The sequence below is a fragment of the Somniosus microcephalus genome, chromosome 20 (assembly GCF_052327205.1).
Source record: "Somniosus microcephalus isolate GS21.2 chromosome 20, FLI_Smic_1.0, whole genome shotgun sequence".
NCBI lineage: Eukaryota > Metazoa > Chordata > Chondrichthyes > Squaliformes > Somniosidae > Somniosus > Somniosus microcephalus.
Window position 1 is genome coordinate 44,551,043 of NC_141006.1, and position 17,223 is coordinate 44,568,265.

A 17,223-nucleotide genomic window follows, 5' to 3' on the forward strand; every position below is an offset into this window, starting at 1 on the left:
AAGTGGGGGAGCAAAAAGGAATGTGGGAGTGGTGGGGGTAGTATAGTCAGGGGGATAGATCCTGTTCTCTGCAGCCACGACCAGGAGTCTCGAAGGCTGTTGCCTGCCAGGGTTAAGGACACCTCCTCGTGGCTGGAGAAGAACTTGAAGCAGGAGGGGGAGGGTCCAGTTGTTGTGGTTCACGTAGGAACCAACAACATAGGTATGAGGTTCTGCTGAGGGAGTTTGAGGAGCTAGGGTCCAAATTAAAAAGCAGAACCTCAAAAAGGTAATAATCTCTGGATTACTACCTGAGCTATGCGCAAATTGGCATAGGGACAAACAGATCAGAGGGTTAAATGTGTGGCTGAAAGAGTGGTGTGGGAAGCAGGAGTTTCAATTCATGGGGCACTGGCACCAGGTCAAGTGAAAGAGGGAACTGTTCCATTGGGACGGACTCCACTTAAAGCAGGTTGGGACCAATGTCCTGGCGAATCAAATAACTAGGGTAGCAGATAGGGCTTTAAACTAATGAGAGGCACGGGTAGCGGAAGGGTAAATTTACAAGTCTAAAGAGAAAAGTCAAGACTGTAGAGCAGAGCAGCAATTTGGGTAAAATCAAGCAGAGTGCTTCATACCAACATACAAATTAGGAGCAGGAGTAGTCCACTCGGCCCTTCGAGCCTGCTCCGCCATTCAATAAGATCATGGCTGATCCGATTACTCCACATTCCACAGAGCTTGGGGTCTAGACAGCTGAAGGCACGGCCGATGGTTGAGCGATTATAAATCAGGGATGTTCAAGAGGGCAGAATTTGAGGAGCGCAGATATCTTTTGGGGGGGGGGGGGGGGGGGGGGGGTTTGTCGGGGGTTCTGAACAAGGCCCTTGCCATCCATGAGTTTGTTGTGGATGATTACATCAACATCATGGCTTTGATGGAAACTTGGCTGAGGGGTGATGACACCTTCCCCCTAAATGAAGCCTCCCCACCTGGTTATGCCATCCACCACTTGCCCTGTTCAGACCACCACAGTGCCGATGTGGCTCTTATCACTAAATCACACCTTAGTGTCCCCCTACTCCTCTGACACTTTCTCCTCCTTTAAAGATCTCACCTTGTTCCACATCTCTCGTCTCTCATTTAAAATCCCCGTTCTCTACAGCCCACCCAAGTACCATGACAATTTTCTCACTGAGCTATCTTCACTGCTTTCCTCCCTCAGCCTCTGCACCAAACGACTTCTCATCCTCAGTGATTTCAACCTCCATCTCAACTCATCATGCTCTCGCTCTGATTTGGGTGTCCTTGTACACGAAACACAAAGTTAACATGCAGGTACAGCAAGCAATTAGGATGGCAAATGGTATGTTGGCCTTTATTGTAAGGGGGTTGGAGTACAAGACTAAGGAAATCTTGCTGCAATTATACAGGGATTTGCTGAGACCACACCTGGAGTACTGTGTACAGTTTTGGTCTTCATACCTAAGGAAGGATATACTTGCCTTAGAGGGGGTGCAACGAAGGTTCACTAGATTGAAGTGAGTGAGATTGAAGGGAGAGAGAGTGAATGTACTCAACAACTCAGCGTGCACAGCCTTCTGGAGTAGAGAATTCCAAAGATTCATTACTCGAGTGCAGAAATTTCTCATCCAGTCCTAAATGGCCAACCCCTTATCCGAAGACTATGACCCCTAATTCTAGTCTCAGCATCTACCCAGTCAAGCCTTCTAATAATATAGGCCCATTCTACTCAATCTCTCCTCATAGGACAAGCCTCTCATCCCAGGAATCCATCTAGTGAACCGTCATTGCAAGTATATCCTTCCTTGGGTTAGATGATCAAAATTGTACATGGGAACAGTGGCACAGTGGTTATTTTACTGGACTTGTAATCCAGAGACCTGGACTAATGATCAAGAGACGTGACTTCAAGTCCCACCACGGTAGCTGGGGAATTTAAATTCAGTTAATTAAATAAATCTGGAATTAAAAAAACTAGCATCAGTAATGGCGACCATGAAACTACCGGATTGTCGTAAAAACCCATCTGGTTCACTAATGTCCTTTAGGGAAGGAAATCTGCCGTCCTTACCTGGTCTGGCCTATATGGGACTCCAAACTGACAGCAATATGGTTGACTCTTAACAGCCCTCTGAAATGGCCTAGCAAGCCACTCAGCTGTCAAAAAGGTGGCTCACCACCACCTTCTCAAGGGGCAATAAATGCTGGTTTTGCCAGCGGCGCCCACATCATGTGCATGAATTTGAAAAAAAAGTACTCCAGGGGTGCTCTCCAAAGCCTTATATAATTGCAGCAAGACTTCTTTTCTTATACTCCAACCCCCTTGCAATAAAGGTCAACATACCAAATTGCTTGCTGTACCTGCGGTTAACTTGTTTTTCTATTCTTCCTACCAAAGTGGATAATTTCACTCTTCCCCACATTATACTCCATCTGCCACCTTCTTGCCCCCTCACTGAACCTGTCCACATCCCTTTGCAGACTCTTTGGCCAGCATTTTGCCTACTGACAGGTCCGGTGCAGGCGGTGGCCATGGTGGGTCGTGAAGCCGCTGCTGGCTCCATTCCACTGCTGAAAACGAACTTACGTTAATAGGGCCTATTAAGCCCAGCCAGCGCGTTACCTGGCCCAATTAAATGGCGCTGGTCTGGTGACATCATTCATGACGCGTTCTCAGCCGGGATCTTTAAAGGGGCCATGGCCACATTAGATTTGACGCTTGATCTAATGTAGTGCTGTCAGTGCACTACAGTATTGCGGTGCTGCAAATACAGACAATGACTGCAGAGGCAGAGGGCTGCACCCAGGTTCTCCGATGACTCCCGCTATATGCTTATGAAGGGAGTCAGAGCACGCAGGGAGGTCCTCTTCCCTTCCGATGGGTGGAAGAGATCTCCCCAGGAGATCAAAACAGCCTGGTTGCAGATTGCAGAGGAGGTCACAAGCAGGGATGTGTTCAAGAGGGCCTGGGTGTACTGCTGCAAACATTTTAATGATCTCATTAGATCAGGAAACGTTAGTACAAAGCCACACTCAACTTCATCTTGCTGTGCCTCTCATCACATCCCCATCACTCTGCCTTCCCGACCCTACTCCTGCACATCCTTACTCACACCAACATACCTTGCACCTCCACTCATCCCCATCTACATTATCACATCCCCATCTCACTAGCCACCCCTCATACTCGCCCTCATCCTAGTGCAAATCATACCAACTAACACACAAGGGTAGTCACTTGGGTGTTTTATCCAATGTTTATGTAAAGTTTGTTAATGTTAATTAAGATTTTGCTGGAAAGACTTGCAGCCTGCAGAATCTGTGCTGGAAATGGACTGAGCAACAGCTACTGCCTGAGGAAAGTGATCATGTCAGATGGAAGCTTTTACTGTACATTTGATGCCATCAAGTAATCAGCTGCAGCAATGGCCCAGAACTCCCGCCTCAGGTTGACAGACGTGCTTCCCGAGTTGCGTGAATCCCGTGGCCTTGCAGGGAAATTTAAAATGTAGGGGGGGAAAAAAGGCTCTTAAGTGCCCATGAACTACCCGATAATGATTTCAATTAGGCCACCAGCCTCTGCTGGTCAGGTCACTGCCACACCCACAAGCGCACCCGTGGGAAAGCCGCACGGGGGGCGGGTTCCTGACCCACTCTCAATTTTCCCCCAAATTTCCCACCCGACCCGCCTCCACCCTGGAAAATTCCAGCCTGCGTGTTCTCCTCACAGCTTACTATCGTCAGCAAACTTGGATACATTGTACTTAGTCCCTTCATCCAAGTCATTAATATAGATTGTAAATAGCTGAGGCCTCAGCACTGATCCTTGCGGCAACCCACTAGTAACGGCCAGTCAACCTGAAAATGACCCATTTATTCCTACTTGGTTTTCTGTCCTTTAACCAATTCTCCTCCATGCTAATATATATTACCCCCAACCCTATGGGTCCCTGTGTAACAACCTTTTATGTGGCACCTTACTGAATGCCTTTTAAAAATCCAAATATACTACATCCACTGGTTCCTCTTTATCTACCCTGCTATTTTTTTCTCACATGGCAGCTTCTCTCACATCCATTCCCATTTACACTTCATCTAGTCATTTTTGTTTCTTAACTTGTCCCATTTCCATCTCCTTTTGCCTTGCACCATCATCCCATTTGTCTTTTAATCTCTCCTGCCTTCCATCCTATCACAGACCTTCCCTTTTGTTCTTTCCTCCCCTCCCCCTTTCCCTGCCCTTACACTTGCTTAAAAACCTGTTACATCTCCAATTTTTTCCAGTTCTGACGAAGGGTCATCAACCTGAAACATTAACTCTCCCCATCCTCAGGCTGACTACTCTTCTTGGCAACATTATAAGCCTCTTCTTTTAATCTAATACTAACCTTAACCTATGTAGTTAGCCATGCATGTATCACTTTTCCCGTGGAGTTTTTAAGTTCTCAATGGAATGTATATTCGTTGAGAATTATGAAATACTTCTTTAAATGTTTAAGTCATGGGCTTAAATTTATTGGAATAAGGAAAGGAGATACATTAAAAAAAGCTTGGCTAGATTACAAAGTGGGGTAATTAATGTTCAGTGGATATCAATTCCAATAGCAGAAAGTTCATTAAGAAAAGGAAAATAGCATTGAAATTTGTTTGAAAAGCACTCAGCATGTAGTTGAACAATATCATTAGTGACAATCAATTTCCAAACAAAAATTGGGAGCCACAGGGTCTATTTTAACACCATCCGCCCCAAAGAAACAGGCCAGCCGAGGAATTAAGTGTTGCTGTGCACCACTAACTGCCCCATTCCTGTTCTGCCGCCATATTTACTGGGACCTCCCGCTGGGTGGCCTAGGTGCCCACCTCAATCGGGTGGGAGCCTTATTACTGTATGCAAATCAGGGTCTGACCATGCAGATAAAAGTGAGGGAATTTTGAGGGACAATTAAACGAACCAAACGGTGAACAGGAAAGTGTCCTTAAAAATGCATTTAGATTTTTTATTTGTGGGGGGCCAGGAAGAGTAGGGAAGACCAGGAAGAGCCATCGCCCTGGGCTTCTCTTCCTCTTCTCCCTCCACCTACCTTCCTGTCGGCTGGGTCGGCCTCTGGGTGTCACACACACAAAAAAAAAAAAATCGCATCAGCAAGCGACAGCAGGATGCCCATTTAGGCGTGTAGCTTGCCAATGGCATAGTAATGAGGTCTGACTTTCCAAATGGACAGAGCCTCCCACCGGCAGGTGTTCTGCCCATTGTCTGGTTGTTCCATGCCTGGAGTTAAAAATCTACCCCATGTTCATGTAGATCCTTTTCTAGTCATTTATCTTAAATCCCTTACTCCACAAATTAATGAAATCCTTCTGCAATTCAGCAATTTCTGCATTTAGGAAGTACAGCTAGTCCCCTTGAAGTGAAAATACCATCTACATCTTACCTGAAACCAAACATGTTCTTGAACCAAACTGAAGTTGTAAAAATAAATACGTTAGCATGACAGCTGTATTATTTATTTTGCACCCCAAACCAAATTCCAGCTGCAGCACATTCCAGTACTTGAATGGAACATTATGCAACTAACCAGACCAACTGGACCATTTTCCCATGACCAGTGTCCTACATGCTTCTCATTCATTTCAACAAGATATAGAATCTCCTGCCAAATGATCAGAAAATGCCAAAATAGCCTGGAAGAGATCTGGAGCAAATCCTTTCTGATGAAAGAAGTTCCATGTGCGAAGTAGAAAGCCCAAACCTTGTAAATAAAAGGGCAAAGATCCAGATTAACCTGGAGGCATACCATACCTTGTTGCATCTGCATAGGCACAATTCACATAGTGCTGGATCGGCTGAGGAGAGGAGGAGAACACAATCCTTCACATTTCATCATTGTGCCCAAAAGATTCAGCCCAACTTGCAAAAGGTAGCGTGACATTTCCAAAATGTTACCAAGCACTCGTTTGAACCAGGTTTGGCATATTCGATCCAGGGACTCCACAGGGTGATCCTTGGGCGCCCATATGGGAAAGATCTTCAGCTCTCCCACCTGTAGCAAAGTAGTGACCTACTGTACCCCGCCCAGCCCATGTGGATTCAGCAGCCACGGAAATTAGCCTGGTGCAAGAATGTCACACATTCCTACTGCTGAGCTAAGAGACCTTCTTTGAAACTTGGTCCCTGGCCCTCAGCCAGTAGCTGGTCAGCACATCAACAATTGCCATATTGATCATTTACTGCACCCCACCAAACCGGGTAAATGCCAAGTTTCTGGTGGGATCAACAATACATAGAGACCAACACAGCAGGCAAGTACAGCAATGCAAACTTTCGACACTCCCTGGAATCAGTCTCCAGCATTGTCCAGAGCCCAATCCATTCACAGTGTACACTTTATATTATGTAACTTACATCAATATGTTGCAACCATAAAAAATATCAATTGGGGGGGGGGGGGGGGGGGGGGGGGGAGAATGCCAAAAAAGAGATAGTTGATAGACTTTGGAAGTTCTGGCATAAAAATACCATTTTATTTTGTCACGTGAACACAAATTGTCCCTGCAGGCTAAAAATCATATTGCAATACAGCTATGCAATTCAATCAGCCAACATCTTTTAGCAATGTAGGGAAGGTTATCACACGTTATCCATACCTACAGCTCAAGAGCGAGTACCTCGTATTGGTAGACACATCCACAATCAAAAATCAATAAAATAATCAAAACAGCACTTATCTAAACATCTGTATGGGAACCAAGAAACAGTTTTTCCAATTTCACTGAAGAATGCATACATCATACCAACAGCTTTTCCAATGAACTACACACAAAAAAAAATGTTTACAGCAGAACTATGCAACATAAAATGCTTTCAATGCAGTTTTGTACAGCAAGGGTTGGGGCCCTGAGCCCATGATTACCAGGCTAATTTACAGTACTGCTACTTACAAATGCCACAGTCTCCACTTCCTCTTTCCTGCAACCCCCCCCCCCCCCAAAACAAAAATAAATCTTATTACCTAGAAATCATTAATGAACGAGAAAGTGACAGCATTTAGCATTAGGAATGAGCAAACTGCATTCTGATTTGGATGAATGTACATCACAAAACATGCATTAATCAGTCTTAAACTGGTAATGCATATGGGCATCTACAATAAATGTTATGGTGGCACATCAGATCAGATACTCAGTATTGTTAGATGACAAGAGCCGATTCAGAAAGGGGAAAAAAACTTGCACAAGTTACAAGTACCCCGAGTGACATTCTCTCTGGACAATTTAATTAAAAACGATTCCAACCAATTATACCATTATTGGTCTTCCACTCGTGACTTTCTTTCCAGAGGTTAACTGCGCTCGGTGGCACTTTTAGCAACTGGAGATTTATACTATGTATACGGCAATGCAACAACAGTAAGTCTTTAAAAATGACAAGAAAATTTAAAAACTATAGACAAATTTACCAAAATATAAAATAGTTCCATACCAATCTCACTAAATTCATAGAAAAATGAATATCTGAACATTCCTTACTAGTCAACATAAGGGGTACAGGTACCTTGATGAGTCATTAGGCCTGTGCTGAATCAGCTCATCTATGCCAGTTAGCAGAGGTGATACTCAGTTCGAAAGAAAAACTAGCCAAGATTACCAGTCCTGATTGCTGTCCAGTGATCCCTGCTGGAAGATGTGCATGTGGACAGGGTGGGCTTGGCTTTCTTCTCTCCACATGGGTCAAATAATCTGCCAACACCATCACAGCTTCCAATTAAAATTAGCCACTTAAGTGAGGTATGAGAGAGATGTTGTGGAAGCATACTCTAGCCTGAACTGATGTTTTCCTGGGGGAAAATTAGGGAAAAATATACACTAAATGATGGCTTTAGTGTATTTCATAATGCACATCTTGCAAGGAGGTGTTTTTGGACAGATTAAATATAATTAGCACGTTTCTGCACAGAATGAAGGCCTGGGGCTCGTAAGATACTTGTGCCAAATCTGGTGCAAAGATCAATACTCAATGTGATGCACAAAATGTAGATCAGTAGTTACTGTCTTGTAGTGGTTTGTGGTGGAGGGGGGGGAAAGTAGAAGAACCAAAGCTTTAAAAAAAAAATCATGCCACGTGACCTGCAATTTTAAAGAAATGGGATTTCTGACCAACTCCTAATGATATCATGTGTCTTTACATGGTGAAAACATATGCCTAAAAATACCCGACAAATTGCAAAATTTTCATTTGTTCAAATCTTTGGACAGCGCAGCAGCTCTGGTTATAGAGCACTTCAAGCATTCATCCAAATCACAATTTTGAATCCGGTATTTAACAGCATTTGAACTGTAGTATTTCTATTTTTTTGATAGTTCCTGTGCAAGCCAGGTGCAACACTCCATTGCCAAGGCAGAGGGAAGTTACAAAATACACTTACAGTAGCTAAGCTATCAATAGGTCACAGAGCTACAGTGATGAAACCCACTGCACAGATCATCCTGCTCACCTCCTCAGTTATAAATCAAAAAAAACTTTAGGGGTGGGGAGAATCCTGAACAATAATCGTGACTGGGTGAGTGCACACGATGGGTTTTAATCGGAATGGAATAAATGCGACTATTGCCATGGTTGCACATGACTGACAAAGTCTGGCCAATCGCCACAGTTGGTGAGTCAGTAAGGACATAAATTTATTGCAAAATGGAGAGGTTAGGATAATTTTATTTTTTAATTATAGAAGAGCAGAAAGACATGAAAGGCCCTACCAGTAAGTGGTGGAAGCAGGGAATCCACAATTGCTTTAAAGAAAAATGAATAAACAGAAGACAAAGAAAAAAAAAGGGTATGGGGAAAGTACAGAAGAATGGGACTAAATGGATAGTTCTTTAAGAACTGGTGCAAGCATAATAGGTTGAATTGCATCCTTCCTGCACTGTGAAATTCTATAATCCAACAGCCACCAGGTACAACCTTTGTAAATATGGTCATTGCAAATAATGTCACATCCACTTCTAGTCAGCTATTTGTTTCCAGAACTGTTGAAATGTTGTTCATCTGCACTATTACAAATGAGCATACCACCCCTCACAACATGCACTTCTCCAGTTAGCTTTAGTAAAATTATTCACAACATTCTAAAGTTTCATGATTAGGTTTGGCGTTTTAGTACATAATGGATCACTAAAGTGACATACTGTCCCAGAAATCCCTGGTGCACGCATTTAAAAACTTGTGTTGCAATCAACTTGGTTTCTTTGAACTTGAAACTGTCCTCCTATTCTTTGCACTATTGCATACTAAACTCTCAGCATCAACTCTTATGCAGGCACTTATGCTTCCTGGCTGAGAGCAGGTGCATACAATGTTTTCACTCCCATGTTCAGTGAGGTAATCATTGATTGAGAGGTGGAAATCCAGCCGGTTTGTTTCAGATGCAGTAAATTTAGCTGGTGGGTAGTGTCATAATAAGTAAAAGGATGGATAGTTTACCCATAACATTATGAATTACAACCTCAGAGGACACATTTTCGATTGGTGCTGGTCATAAGCAAACAACTGCAATTTCCCCCCACAGAATATGAAATTGACTTTGTATCCATGGAATTTGCTCCAAACTTTACAATATTACTTTACTGCAGCAGGCTATTTAAATTCTGCACATAACCGCTGCTTGTACTTTGAAAATAGCTAATTGTCACTGAAAACACCCCACCCATAACTCGAACTGCATTTGCCGTATCCATATAAATCAAAAAGGTGAAAATAAATGGCAATTATTCCCTAACACTCTAATAACATAGCCTCTACTGACCCAGCTACTCTTTAGATAAGTCTCAGAATAATTGCAATTAAAATTTATAGTCATATAGCTTATCCAAGAGTAAACCAATAGAACCAGAATATTGTAATGCATCAAAGTCCCAGCTGTCTGCATATTATAATCTTACATTTGCAAAAGCATTTTGGTGCTCTTGAGAATATGAATTCAATATTTCACAAACTTATATTTCTGTTACAATCGATATTAACTCATTAAAGAAAATATAAATACACCCTGTATAAGACATGCCTCTCATTGAAGGGTTTGTATACCTCTAAGATCTAAAGACTGTCCACTGTATTTGGGGATAAACTAAAAAAACTGCATTATTCTGGAGAGCCATCTGTTAAGCAAGAACTTCAAAAATTGTCCATAAAAATATTATTTTGAACGACTTCTTCCTTCAAGCACCCTTGGCAGCATCAAGTTGAAGCAGTCTATTCTGGGAGGTACAGGTACCAGTAATCCTGTCCTGCCTCGCAGTAAGAAAGCCATTTATGCTGGTTAGGTGAATTGGCTACAAAATACAGATGACTGAATAGCATGAAGCTATCAGTTCTGCTGGTAAAGTTCACTGCATTTAGGTTGCAAGTCTTATTTCAACTGATCAGTTCTGCTGGTAAAGTTCGCTGCATTAAGATTGCAAAGGGTGCTTGCGGACTGAAGTCTTTATTTCAACTGATAGTTATTTGCCTGTAAAAAGGCTGGAGTTCTGAAAACTACTTGTTGCAGGTCTCATTGTTGAAGCCCCAGGTAAGTAAAAAAAAAACATCGCAATTCATAAAAAGGCGCTTAAAAAATAGATCAAAAACCCAAAAACATTTGGTCTCTTCGCCGATCCATTTACTGCTATGGTCACAACCCCAGTAATCCCATGTTTTTTAAAAAATATACAGTAGCAACATCACATACCAGAAAGTGTGAATTATAAATGTAAAACTGACCATAGACAAATTAGCTACCTGGTTTGTAGCTTTTTTAAAAAACCTTCAATGATAGCAGTTTGATTAACTGCCACCACAAAGACCTAGCTTAAAAAAAAAAAAAACTACATGCCAATTTGCAAATGCCAAGATAAAAGGTTAAAAGCAATGCCAGGCATGTATGGTAATGAAACACAGGGCAGTCACCAAATTAAACAGTTGCAATGAATCATTTGTTTACTCTTTCCCCACCACCAAAAATTGAAGAGAAATGGTATTTTCGTATGTGATGAACAATCTGGGCCGTTATCCTGAAAGTATTAAATCGGTAAAACAGCCCAAAGCTTGAAAAAGGCATACATGGCCATTTGTTTGAAATTAGCCAATAGTTACATTAGAGGTAGTCTGATGGGAAATTTAAAAAATAACTTCCTTAGCAGTAGCTTCATCTATGGAATGTCAAAATGCATTAAGTGGAAAATTGACTTCTGGACAGAAATTTTGTATGGGTGCCAGTGGACAAAGTAATTGTTTTGAGGGGAGGGGAAAGCTTGGCAGTATGAAAACAATCACAAGCTGTGACTCCTGAAACAATCTTGAATGTTCAATATTCTCAGTAAACCCTGAAAGAGCATTTTACTTTGGGTTTCTTTGATTTGCTTACTGACTAGTTTAGGAAAATACCAAGTTTGCTTGCTCAGCTGAAGATTGCACAAAGTGGATATGCTGCTACCCCCATTTTAAAAAAGGTCACTACACATGGAAAATTATATTCTAAAACCAGGATGTGGAACCACATTATGAAAATCACTTACCCTTGCCAAGTTTCTTCAGAATTATACTAGGGGATATAAAAGAAAGGCTGTGTTTCATCACCCACATAATCTGGCCAGTGATACTCCTTCCTATACAGTTTGCCTGTCCTACTTTACAGTTGAAGGTTTTGAACATATATTGCACAAGAAAGCTTCAAACACAAAAAGGAACACAAAAGTATGCATAACTTTAAATAAAACAAACTATTACGGCCCGATTATGAATTGAGACGTCTCTCATACAAGGATCCAATTTGTACTGTAGCATTATATCCAGAGTTTCAGCCTCCTTCCCAGAACAGCAAATTGTTGCATTCTTGCCCAAACTATAAAGTGATCATGGACAGTCCAGCTGGCAAAAGCCCCAATGTAAATACAGTCAAGTTTTTTCAAGCACCATAACAGTTTCTGCAACTTACCAGTTTCCATAACCCATCAAGCAGGCACCTGAAGGTTACTGTACTAGAAACTTAATGCAGCAAAATATAGGTACTTCGAAGCTTCTGACATTGATGAACAAAAAATAAGCCCTGACAATTAAAATTTAAAATTCTGCATAAAAAGTTCAGGAATGCTTTTTTTCAAAATATGCAAGTACAGTGCACTCCACATATATAGTTCCGAGTAACTTATGCTAAATAGCATTTTACTCCTGTTATATGCAAGTCTAATTTATGAGGAATTTTATCCATCTACTGCATATGACAGAATTCTACTACACTCAACTATGATTAAGGTTCAAGGTAAAAATCACAGATTAAAACTTAGTGCAAAATCCCTATTTATATATATATATAAAAAAATGAAATTCACTCTAGTTCGAGGAATGGAATTTATCAATGGCAGCTGGGGCAGTTTGCCATACACCATCAATCAGGATTGTCATGGCAAAAACATGTCACCAAAGTTAACTGATGACTTGTATTGATAATCTAGAATTTATAAACTCTCTAATCTTTGACTTGCCATATACCTGCTCATGTCTCAAAATAGCCAATTGTTGGAAATACACGTGGTTGGGGTAGCACAGATGGGTGAACTAACTGGGGACGGACAGTCCAGCTGGCCTTCAAAAAAAAATGGAACAGAACTGTCAGATCACCAAACAGATTAAGACAGTATATGATGTAGGGCACCCACTATCAGGGCGAACAAACCTGCAGTTAGGCAGCTTACACATCACAGGATATTTGTAAATGTTCATAGCAAAACATTTTGGAACCAAAGTTCTCCAAAATAGTTTACTTTATGCTAAATGTTGAACTTCTTTACAGTCAAACTTCCCTTTAAATTCTACCACAAACCTCAACCATTTTCAAGAAACCTCAATCTCCCCGAAGCTGCAAAGTCATGAGAGGAGCTCAAACCTTTCAAACATGAACCATTATTAAGAACTACTTTGCAATTATCTGAGTGCATAATAATGGGGTTTGCCTGTACTTGTATAGTTTGGAAACACTTGTCCCTTTATAGCTGTATAATTTCAAGGGTTCCCTTTGAAACTTTTGCAATTAACACACTGGAAACTAGCTATAAAGTATCCCTAATGCTCATTTCTCACACGCTCACACACACACACGCGCGCACACACACACACACACACACACACACACGCGCGCACACACACACACACACACACACAGTCTGTTTGTAAAAGATTAAAAATAGATGGGAGTTTTACAACAGTGTTACCTCGTATAAACAGAGAAAGAAAACACACAATATCAAAACTTGCTACTGAATGTAGTAACAATCAAAGTCATTCATGCAACTTTTCCCTAGGATGTTCGGCCTTGGTGCCTTGAGGTAAAAAATATAAAAATCAGTAAGGTGGAAAAAACCCCACCACTTTTGTCCTTATATAGTGCTTCTGATAGACTTTGAAGAACAATGGCTCATTTCTCTGTGCATTTGAATCCTAATGAGTTAATGAGTCATTCAGTGCGTTGCATCCTATTCGCTGGTAGACTGCGGTCTGAAACCGGCTTGGCCCTCACGAGTTTGTAAAAAAATTTTTTTAGCACTAAGTCAGGACGTTTCAGAACGGCACAGTATGCTGGAAATCACTGGAAACTTCAGCAGGTCTTATGCAAAATACATTGTATGCTGGGTATCGTGGTGGACCTGTACAGCCTTGGCAAGTGCCAGTGGGTCCCGTCCATTGCTCTGTCCAGAGATGTGGCTTCCTTCAGCACTGTAAAGATCAGAAAGTAACACTTTAAATATATGCTGCATTAAAAACCAGTCTTAGAATGTAGGATCTGGCATATATATAGAACATGTACATGCTTGAGCAATGCATTAAAATTCCCCATTAAAATAAAGCACTTCAAGTTGTGTAACATTTAACTTTTAATGTATAGTCCTCTAAAAAGGTTCCTCCTAGCTTACTGCTGATTTATAACCGTGCTCCGACAGGGTTAGGTGTAGGGATTCCTTTGTGCAGTACATCCAACAGAAGTGCTTCAGTTCTGCAAGAGTCTATTTTTTCTTCCCCAAAAACTGACCCACTGATTTCTCTTGCTTAACATCACAAAACTTGGGTGAACTTCACTAAAACACAGCTGCTGGTCAGTTTATAGCTATATGCATCAAGATGCCAGAATACTTCCAACACTTCCCTCCTCTACAAGTGCTTCTCCATTCTACTGGACAACTACAACATTGAGACTTTTGGATTGGCAATAGAGCAGTCAGTCAATACATGCCTAATTTCAGCATCCAAATACTTACCTTTCCATCAAATACTTCAGATCAAAAAGCAGCATTAAAAACATAAAATGAACACAAGCTGTGCTAAATCGTGGCTCTGGTAGTTAACTCCTTGCAGTTACAGCTGACAGCTTCAATACTTCAAGATTTACCCAAAATTAGAGCTTGTTTGACTGAAATGGCCCTCAACTCAAACACAGAAACCAAGTAAGGTGGTTCCTCTCTTTCCGACAATTGAGAACACAGCATGTCCGACATTCACAAGGGAGTTCTGTGAATCCTGTTCTATTTAGTGCCAGTGAGATATGTATGAGGAAAAAAGCCATTCAGACATGTGAACTGTTTTCCACTTTCACTTGGGTGAACTATTATTTAGGTCTGCTGGTGAAATTCACTTAGGCCAAAGAATAAAAACCGTAACATTTTTTGCAGTCCTTTCAGCAACCTTACATTTTCATAACATCTTGGGGAAATGGCAAATGCCCATCATTTCACAGCAAAATTCAGTTTAAAAAAAAAAGTAAAGAAGTCAATGATTTGAAAGCATATGGAGTGTATGATTTCTTAAAGCCCTTTTATATTGGTGTCAGTGGTGCATCATTGGCTCTAAAATACAAGTCTCACTCAGCTGGCAGCAACGCCTAAAGAAAATTGCTAGATCTGGCCACCAGGAAAATCCATTTTTCAACTTTGGGATTACTGTGGCCGAGGAAGACCTGTGCTTCAGGAACTGCTGGCACAAACACCCCACTGGCCCCAAAATAAAAATAAAAAACAGCTGCCTCAATAGGAACCACAGTAATTTACTTGGGTGGCAACTGTTTAGGGGCACGATATTCTTTTCATTCTCCTGGCCTGTATTTCTCTTTCATACAGGAAGGTAGGACATATATAAATGACACCCTCAGCAAGCTAACAGGAGACGCACAACTACATCCCACTGAAGAGGTCAAATTTGATTATCCTTTTATGGCACAGGCTTGGTCCTCTGTACAAAACCTCCCTGTAACTGAAATTGTGAACTCAGACTGGGGGGGGTGGGGGGGGGGGCGGAAATAGGAGACAAGAATTGAACTCCTACCATTATTACCCAAGTTGCCAACTTAACTTTATACACGTAGATGCCAAAAACAGTATGCTTTTAGGAACAGGACTAATCAACAAAGTGAAGTTACATCCAAAGTGGAGGGATTCCATTTTTCTCAGCAAGTATACAACTATAATAAATATCAATTTATACATAGCCCAAGCATTTTACCTGTCATGATCTTTGTCCACGAGGTGGTATCTTGCTCTGAATGCAACCAGCCTGGCGTAATATGCTGGTGCAGGGATTGAGACAGAACGCGTGCAGCGCACGTAAGTGTGACACAGCTGGTAGGTCAAAAGCTGAAGTTCATCGGCTGAGAAGCAGTTGTCGTCCCACAAGACATGGTAGTGCGAAGGGCGGCTGGTACCCTGAGGAGAACAAACAAAATTAGATTAAAGGTTTGCAGCTATCGGGACAGAGAAGAACAACAGCCTGGCATTCTCACTCAGTAGTAGAGTTGAAGATTTAAACATTTGTGCCAATGAATATTCACTCATTTTATTTGAGAAAGTCACACAGCAGACAGCTGAACCACAAGTGGGAAGCTTGCAAAAAAGAATGAGCCCGTGTACTCATCTGTATCCACTTAATCATGAAAAAAGTGTAAAAACTTGTGGAAATTTTAAGCAGATTTAAAAATCAAAAGGAGGCAGAATTTACTGTACCTGAATGCCTGCATGACTACAAAGGTAGAAATCAAACTCAGAGGGATGGGTGATGGTGCTGTCAACAGTCGTGCCAGCAGGAACATTGCCACTTTTACCCACCTGTCAATTGAATAATAATCTGAATTATAAAAAGGTCATGAAAAAACTAAAAGCTACAGGAGACTTTGGTTTATCCGGAGGTTGTATGTCCGGAAACCTCGATCTACTGGCAGAAATCAGGAGCCGTTCTGTTAGGTTGGTTTTCTTCTCGTGGTTTTTTTTTCCCCCAACAGTCAGGCTTTGGAAAGTCTCTGAAGCTGTTGCTAAGCTACAGAGATGCTTCCAAGGTATGGGCCGACTGTTTGAAGCTGTTGCTAAGCAAACAGTGTTTGCTGTCAGATCCGTATGCTTCAACATTAACTTTGTATGTCCGGCAGTTTTGATAGATCGGCAACAGCTTGGTCCCATCGGTGCCGGATATAACAAAGTTTCCTGTACAAACAAATGACGACAAACAGGATTATTGAAACCGTAGGACATCCCAAAGCACTTTACAGCCAATTAAGTACTTTTGAAGTTTAGTCACTGTTGCAATGCAAGAAAACACGACAGCCAATTTGCACACAGCAAGGTCCAGATAATCTGTTAGTGATGTTGGTGGAGGGATAAATATTGGCTAGGATACCAGGGAGAACGCCCCTGCTCCTCTTCGAAAAGTGCCACGATATCTTTTATGTCCATTTCAGAGGGCAGGTGGGCCTCTGTTTAATGTCTCATCCCAAAGACGCCACCTCAGACAGAGTGCAGCACTCCCTTAGTACGGCACTGAAGTGTCAGCTTAGATTACGTGCTGAAGTCTCTGGAGTGGGACTTGAACCCACAATCTTCTGACTCAGTTGAGCGAGAGACCACAGACACTTTTACAATAGATTGCTGTGTTCTACGGTAGTCAGTAGAAAAAACAGCATTAATTTTTACATGAAAGATTTACATAAAATTTGCTAACATCTACTAGTAAAACCCACGTTGCAAAGAAGTTCATATTGTTTAATATTCAAAGATAATACCCAGCAGTTAACAACCATAAAAGAATTTACAAAGTACACAAGTACAACTGGGCAAGCTAGCCCATCAGAACAGAATGATTCTCTAATCTCATGATGGAGATGAGTAGAGTCAACTACAGCTACTAAGTACACTAAAATTTCTTCCCTCACCTGAAGTGCA

General features: G+C 41.5%; 1 protein-coding gene across 1 annotated transcript in view; it reads right to left on the reverse strand.

Annotated features, from left to right (window-relative positions):
• Window positions 1-6,492: 6,492 nt before the first annotated feature.
• The window catches only part of LOC147103184 (protein argonaute-4), an 83,003-nt gene continuing 72,272 nt past the window's right edge, over window positions 6,493-17,223 (reverse strand). Inside the window, exons 17-19 of the mRNA XM_085962570.1 lie at window positions 16,015-16,116; window positions 15,518-15,717; window positions 6,493-13,741 (exon numbers count right to left, since the gene is read on the reverse strand). Coding sequence (XP_085818696.1) covers window positions 13,633-13,741; window positions 15,518-15,717; window positions 16,015-16,116 — 411 coding nt within the window. The 3' untranslated portion in view covers window positions 6,493-13,632. The remainder of the gene's footprint in view (window positions 13,742-15,517; window positions 15,718-16,014; window positions 16,117-17,223) is intronic.